Below are 7,978 nucleotides of genomic sequence, written 5' to 3' on the forward strand. Positions count from 1 at the left end.
CCTTTTTTTTGGTGCTCTTTGCTTATTGGCCTTCTCAGTGGCAGTCCTGATTTTTAAACCTTTTTCCAAGGTTTAAATCCTGTTCTGCATCCTGGTTTAATGCCAGGAGTTAACTCTGGTAGTCATCCTGATCCTGCTGCTCTTGGAGTACTGGCTTCTTTAGTTTACTTTTTCCTTGTCAGGCTGATGCAGAGTTAAAATCTGGAATCCCCTGAAACAATGCCTTTGTTAAATTTGGGGATCTAGTAGTGGCAAGAAAACACTTAGGTCTTCACAGTTTTTTCCAAGTTGGTAATAGGTATGTTGTCATGCTTTTGTCCTTCCTCATGTATCAGCCACCAGTAACAGTGTTAGGTGTGGAAGTGAGCATGTTAATTCCTCTTAGCTGTTTTCCCAGGTCAGAATTTTGAGTGCCTCCTCCATGTGCAAGTCCAGTCAGATCTGGTTTTGTTCTTGTGTCAGGTTTTTACAAAGTCTCCTTTTTAATTTAGTCTTAAGTTCAACTTTTATCTAAGACTCTTGTCTTTGCCGGAATGTCCGGTGGTCTTGCTGTCTGTTGGGCCTGTATTTTTTTCCAGAAAGGATCTCACTGTCCATTTGTGGTGAACAGAGTCGAATTTCAGTTCAGGAACCCGCTGTAGTTGCTGTCCTCTTCTCCACAAAGCAGCTGGAGGGAACAACTGAACCATCTCAGTAGAGGAGCACTGTTAGTTGCCTAAAATGCTTTGCGACATCCCTTGCTGTTATTACTGAGCAGAACTAGAAGAAAAGCCTTTCTTCTTTCTGCTGTATGGTTTATAATCAGAATTTGGTTTTGACTCTGCTTCTAACAGCATTTTTAGTAACATGGTTAGGAAAGAGGATTTTTTAAATTGCTTTTAGTGTGTACACCATTTACAGGTAGTTTTGACTTTAAGTACTGTCTTCATCTTGAGCACTTTCTTGTTTCTCAAGGTTAAAATAGTTCCATCTGTTAACCATGGTCATTGATTCTTCTGCCTGTTTTAATGCTTTTTTATATGTTGTTAGATTTTAGTGTGTTTTCTTAATTGAGATTTTCTGTTGTCAGTAGTCTTCTCTCTCTGCCTAAAGTCCAATACCCTTTGTAATTTATTGTCATGTAGCATGACAAAATGAAGAAATACTCCAGGATTTGCTTACCTTAACATGTGTCCAAGTAAATGTGCTAATGCTGTCCTGTTGCAGATGTCCTAGTATTTCCATGGAAAAATGATGTGCTCAAATAAAACAGACTTTGATGTTAATTGTTACCATTTCTTAAGGGAATTTTGTTCTGTTTAGCGCACTTGGTTATCTGTTTAGCACTACTTGGTTTAAAAGCAAACTTGCATGACCACTTTACCAATCATTAGTCAACCGTTTTGCTTTGGGGAAAGTTTTATTTAGAATATGTATCAGTATTTGAGTATGTACTTTTTATTTTTGTTTGCTTTATTTTGGTCACTGTTAGGGGAATTCCTGAGTGCTTTTTAGTAATTCTGTGACATTGAAAGTCACAAAAGTGAAACACTCAGGCAGAGAACCCGACTGTCTCTACAGAGTACGATGCAGTACCGTATCTTTTAGTGAGGCTGTAGCAGGTCTGATGTCAGTCACTTCAGAGACCTTTGGACCTCAGTGCTCATTTATTGCTAAAATGTACCAGTTCTGCTCCTGCATTATGAAGATCATCTGTCAACACTTTGAGATATTCTCCTTTGTTATTAAGCTTGTGATGCTCTACACTGTCAGGTTTTTTGCCAATTATAGTTAAGGTACAATGGTGTATTCACTGGATCAAAGTCTCACACTGGCGGTAGAGGAATGATTTGTAAGTCTTTATTCATCTGAATTGTACAATAGAATACCTGAGGAATGCAAATAATCCCTCTAAGGACTCAATAGAAAAGCTGTTAAAATGACAGTCTAAGACTATTATTATTCTGAATTGGTGTTTTAGCCAAAGTAATTATTTCTTATCTTGTTGTTCCACAATAATTCTTAGTTTATTAGTTACGATGACCATATTTACCAAACAGAATTTGAATCCTATTTTAGGCACGACTTTCATGCCCGTTTCAGTTTTTGAAGTTTGCATGTTTAATTCTGTCTTTCACTTGGTACATTATTTAATTAGTCCAGAGGCTGCTGTTAGATACTTTTTTAAAGAAAAGAAAAAAAAAAGGATGTATGCACAGATGTTGAAGTATGCTTATGAATAGCAGATACATTCCTAGATACGTTTTCCATAAAAGGTTGGCATTTATAAGCTGTGAACTTTGATATCCAGTTTGTTAGCCAAAGTAAATTAGTTAACTACAAACGTCAGTTTTAGAAGCGCTGTTAAATGTCACATGTGGTTTCAGGAACGCACCTTAATTATGATTTTCAGTTCAGATGTGTCTGAAGGCAAAAGTGTTTCAGTATCAGTCCTGGATACCAGACTATTTTCATTGGATAACTGGAGGAAAAAAGATTAGTATAATGAGGATTGAAAACCACTGATGAGGTATTTACATAAGTAAATGATAGAAGGACCAGCCTTATATAACAAACGTGTGAAAACTGTTGAGTGAACTTTTATATTCTTTGTCCTATCTAAAGCCCTACTCAGTGGGCCATGCACTTAATCTCATAATAGCTCTGATCCCCTGCTATTTTCTTTGACAAATGTGTGTTGATGAACTTGTGGTTCAGTTCATTTTTTTCTGAAGTGACATTTGCATTGATTATTTAAAGGTTTGCAGGCCACAGTTTCAAAGCACTTTAGTATAATAGCAGTTAAAACCTTAGTCTAAATCTTGGAGATTAGCAGGACTAAGAAAAAGAACTCAGCAAGCATAAAACCCTATGCTTGTATGGTGGGTGCTTCAGGTCTGAAACATCTACGGCACCCAAAGTACTGTATTTTGTACTCTTTATCTTAGCGTGCAGGAAATATTCTCTTGCCTGTTGTGCTTACTTGCTGAATGCACAGTTGTCCCCGTTCTTACCATTTCCACCTCTTCAGAAATAGTGCCCTGTAAGTAACATTTTGAAGAGTCATCAATCCTTCCAGGTCATTTATGAGTATCTCTCTTACATGTACAATAAATAGCATTTGCAGTTCTAAATGCACTGTCTGTGTTTAAAGATTGTTCAATATCCAAATAAAAAATATTTGCAGAATTAACAGATCTTTAAACATTCCATAAATCTGTAGATCTAAATGCTTAATTTCATTCAACTAAAAAAAAAATAGATGTACACTAAGCTATTGCCGATGCTGCCAGTTATGAAGAGAAAACAGAAGATGAGAAATAAAAAATTTGATTATTTTAAAATAATAGTAGTGTAATATCTAGAAGCTTTGTCCTGGGGAGATAATAGAAAGGTGTGAGAAACTAGTAGCAACGTGGCCCTGTATTCATTAGCTATGGCATCCTCTGAGATCAATAACCAGAAAAAACAGGGTACTGCTTGCTGTCTAGGAGTTTACAGTGTGTAGTTTTTTTTTTGATCTGCTAATATCAGTTGCCTTAGCCACTGAGAAGAGATGTTTATATATAAAAAAAGGGGGGGTGCGAGGTGATGTCAGAAAAAAAACTGAAGACCCCCAGTTTTTGCTACATTTGATGAATTTCACCTTTGTAAGTCTCAGAAAAATTACGTCCACAGATCCACGAAGTTTTATTCAGTTAGCATTTTAGATTGCAAGTATTTAACCTCTAAAACCTAGTTATTCTCTCAAATTATGCCCATTTCTTATAGATTAAATGCCAAACAGAAACCAAGAAACAGTGAAATGTTAATGGAGTACACCTGAAGCGATTGCTGCCTGTTAATGCCTTGACCTTGGAAAGCAATACACAAAAAGATGGCATCATAAAACCGTGCAATTCTTATGAATATGTATGTGCTACTTGATAATAATGAATGTGGTACAGCCATGCATGCACTACAAGATAATGTTGTGCCCTTTGTTGTCTACAGGTTGATAAAAATTAAAGAGTGGGTGGACAAGCACGACCCGGGTGCTTTGGTCATTCCTTTTAGTGGGGCCTTGGAACTCAAGTTGCAAGATATGAGTGCTGAGGAGAAACAGAAGTATCTGGAAGAGAACATGACACAAAGGTTAATTAGCATTCATTTTCCCTACACTTTATTATCAACTATTTCCTTGCAGTAATTTAATTGCTTGCGCTGATAGAATAATAAATGACAGAGTAATTACCATTATAAAGAGAGAATCTTCTCCTTTCTTTACCATGAGACAGAGTGAAAAGATTTATTTTAAATTAAGTTTTTAACTGTCATCTGTCATCTCTGTACAGTGTTTTAATTATAACATAGGTATTAGTTATGTATATTTTTGAGAAGGAATGATCACCAAAACTGTTTCGTCATCCATGGGGAACAGGGATGGTGGAAAAAATTTTGCCATAATTTTTCTGAAGAACTCTAATAAATTGTTTCAATATTGAATTTCAGTCAAACAGTTATGCTTTCATGACCTGGAGTCCCGAAAACTGCATGCGACCAAAAGTGCTGCCTGATAGGGTGTTTTAGATGGATCCCATATTTCTGTATCCTGTGGAACAAATAAATCAAAATACTGTCTTTATGATGCTGCAGTAAAAAAAAAAAAAATAATAAAAGTTCTTCTAAGAGAGTTCAAAGAAAAAGGCTACTCCGATTATCACGGGGTTTTAAAGTAGATCCAGTGTCTTCCAAATATGCAATGTCTTTCTACATAAATTGATTACTTGAGGCATTTAGCTGTTTTATGTGTATACATTGAATGAATTGGATTCATTTTTTTTTTTTCAGTGCTTTAGCAAAGATCATTAAGGCTGGATATGCGGCACTCCAACTAGAATACTTTTTCACTGCAGGCCCAGATGAAGTGCGTGCATGGACCATCAGGGTAAGATTCATACTTATTCATCAGCTATATCCAGTTCCACACTATTGAATTCAGATTGATATCACTGACTTTGAAGTTTGTCATGGTGGCGGTTAGCTAGTCATTACAGATGAGGTTTTTGTCCAGGATAACTTTAATTATTTGTGAGCTGCTGAACAGTGAAAGTGGAGCTGCATTGATTGAGGCAGGTAACAATTGATTCTGCCTATTACATAGTCTGAATTTCTTCATCCTGTAGAATCTGTCTACCCTCCTCCTGTGGTCAGAGATAAGACGTACCAGTATTGTGCTTGCTTAATCTGTGTGACTGGGTTTGTCTGCAGTGAAATTGATGTTGCTTTTCATTTTGTATTCACTAAGTTTGTTTGGGTTGCGGGTGGTTCATTCCTCCTTTGCTTTGCTCGGATTACATTTTCAGCAATAAAAGCAATATAACATCATTATATTCCTCGTGGATACACAGTTGGGCTCCAAAACCTAAAATCAGTGTGCAATAATTCAGGTTGTTTACTGACTTTAATATTTAGACCGGATTTATTTTGGTAGTTTTATATATGTTTATCCAGGAACTTATGTAATGCCTAAAATTAAATTACGTATTTTAAATGTTGATGTAGAATGATTACAGCCATAGAGATTGACTAATTTATTCCCAGAGGACGGTAAGAGCTGAGCTGTAGTAGTTTGCCTTTGAAAATACAGTATAATATAAAAATTAGTATTGAAAAATATTTTGAAATGCATGCAGTTATAAATTCTACCTTAAAATTTATTAAAATGTCAACTTTTGGAGATGCAGATCTGTCACTGAGCTTTTATTTGCTGCATCATTATGTTTAGAGCTGTGCAGTGAATTTCAGTGCTGCATTTAATTTCATTTCAAAGGAATTAATTTGTTTTCATTAATCAACATAATTTCCAGTAAATTTATATTTTTACTTGATACTGCTACAGATGTTCGTGTATATATTTCAGCACATTAAACTTACAAGTGTGCTTTAGAAAAATTTTTTAGTCTTTTCATCTGCGTCTCCTTTTACGTGATAACTCGTAGCTAGTGTCCTTGAAATAGCTACCAAAATAATACAAAAGCAGAAGTTCTGTTCTTTTTAAAAGCACGTTCTGAAACTCTGCTGTTTTCAGTAGGAGAAATGCTTGCTCTTTATTAGAAAATTTGAAAGCTGGTTTATCTTAAGACTGATTGTAAGTATCTTTGATTTAATGTGCAAAGATATTTAGTCAGGTAAGCATCAGTGAGTAGCCATATTAACCCAATACATCTTTTATTGTAAAAACTGTGCTTTACAGTGTCAGACTCCTTAGCACTTTAACATGCTTTATTAAGCAGCCTTTAGGTCACCATTATTTCTCAAATTTCTTTCCATGGTTGTATGTGCACAGAATGTATGTCCTTGTAATTTAAGGCATACAGTTATAATGCATTCTCCTTTACTGCAAAAGCTGAAATCATCTCATAATATTTGCATGTGATTTTAAAAAAAATTTTTTTAGTCATTCAGTTGTTGACGTTTTGGTAAGAATACTTATTTTGTTCTACCTTAGACTTACTAAAATTATTCCAAAATAAAAATAAGCCAGTATATATAACCTGAGATTCACACATCATTTTTGATTACAAATATGATTCGCCAATGAATGTTATCATTTAATTGAAATTATTTGGATGTGACTAAAAGTCTAGAGTATTTCAGATTTTAAAGTTATTTAAAAATCTATATTTTCTTCACTTTCTGTATGGAGAGCTAGGGATCGAAGTGAATCCCACAACAAAACACAATCATAGCTTCTAAAATCAATACTGCTGTTTATACCTATTAGGAAAAAACAAAGCTGCCTTTCTTTAATATCAGTTGGTTTATCTGTGGCAAAGGCATTTATCTGTGTGTCCCAATATTGAGAATTACCCAGCTGTATGTGTGACATTTTAACTGATACGAAACAAAGTTTCAACAGATCCAGAAAGCATATCAAAAAGGAAGAAACCTCTCTCCTGCAATCAATCTTCTTAAATGCAATTAATTTTCTTCCGGTCTTTCCTTTGACAGAAAGGGACGAAGGCTCCTCAGGCAGCAGGGAAGATTCACACAGATTTTGAAAAGGGATTCATTATGGCTGAAGTAATGAAATATGAAGATTTTAAAGAAGGAGGTTCAGAAGCCGCTGTCAAGGTGAGCTTCCCATCTTTTTCTTCTCCCTTCCTCCATATATACAATTTCAAGTGTATTTTACGTTGGGAAGATGTTCTTGATGTTAAGTGAATTTAGCAGTCACCTTCCTCTAGCAATAGACCAAAAATCCACTGTCTACTTAGGAAAGAATTGAAATCCACCAACTTACTGACCAGGAATGCAACAGTTTCAGTATCCAAGACATGACAGTTCATGGACTAAATGTCAACCCGAACACCAAAAGCTATGCTGATTTTTTTTCTTAGGTTTTATATTAGTGTTCAGAATGTAATAATCTTTAAAATGAACATGCTTTTGAAAAATCAAATTTTTACCATGAGATACCAGATTTTCAAATTAAAAGAAAAGCAGGAAACAGAAAATGTTTCTTCCAACAGCGTGTCATCTTGTTTTGAGCTTTCAGTGAAGGTATTACAGTTGTCAAATGCAAATGTTTAAGAATATTTAAGAATTTTAAAAATTACCATTGTGTTTTTAGGTCTAGTGGACTCCTATTGTAGTCTGTGATAGATATAATTGAATCTTAAAATTTACCATTTAAATATTTAATTAAATCGCCCGTTGATTGATACCTTATTAAAAAATGCTATGCCTTACTCTGTTTAGGGTACAGTAATAATTGTAGATGGCCCACAAAAATGTATTACAGTAAGTGAAGTTTTCTAGTTACTATCTACTGAATAGATGGTAAAGATTTTTAATGAAAAACTTTTCTTGAGCTCACACTTCTTTGTAGTTACACTTCTGTTCAGAAGAGTTTTATCTGCTTTCTCAACACTAGAGGGCAGAGACTGATTGGGTGCCCAAAGTTGTGCCCTTCTTATAGCTGACAAATTATATCTGATCTGGAGTTACTAAATAC

At 35.0% G+C, this 7,978-nt stretch overlaps 1 protein-coding gene across 2 annotated transcripts in view; it reads left to right on the top strand.

Annotated features, from left to right (window-relative positions):
• OLA1 (Obg like ATPase 1) overlaps window positions 1-7,978 on the top strand; it is a 109,282-nt gene that overhangs the window by 97,582 nt on the left and 3,722 nt on the right. For both annotated transcript variants that reach the window (XM_040562041.1, XM_040562040.1), the window contains exons 8-10: window positions 3,973-4,113; window positions 4,810-4,906; window positions 6,973-7,095. In XM_040562041.1, the coding sequence (XP_040417975.1) occupies window positions 3,973-4,113; window positions 4,810-4,906; window positions 6,973-7,095 (361 nt within the window). The remainder of the gene's footprint in view (window positions 1-3,972; window positions 4,114-4,809; window positions 4,907-6,972; window positions 7,096-7,978) is intronic.

This window comes from Cygnus olor, chromosome 6 (assembly GCF_009769625.2).
Source record: "Cygnus olor isolate bCygOlo1 chromosome 6, bCygOlo1.pri.v2, whole genome shotgun sequence".
NCBI classification, from domain to species: Eukaryota; Metazoa; Chordata; class Aves; order Anseriformes; family Anatidae; genus Cygnus; species Cygnus olor.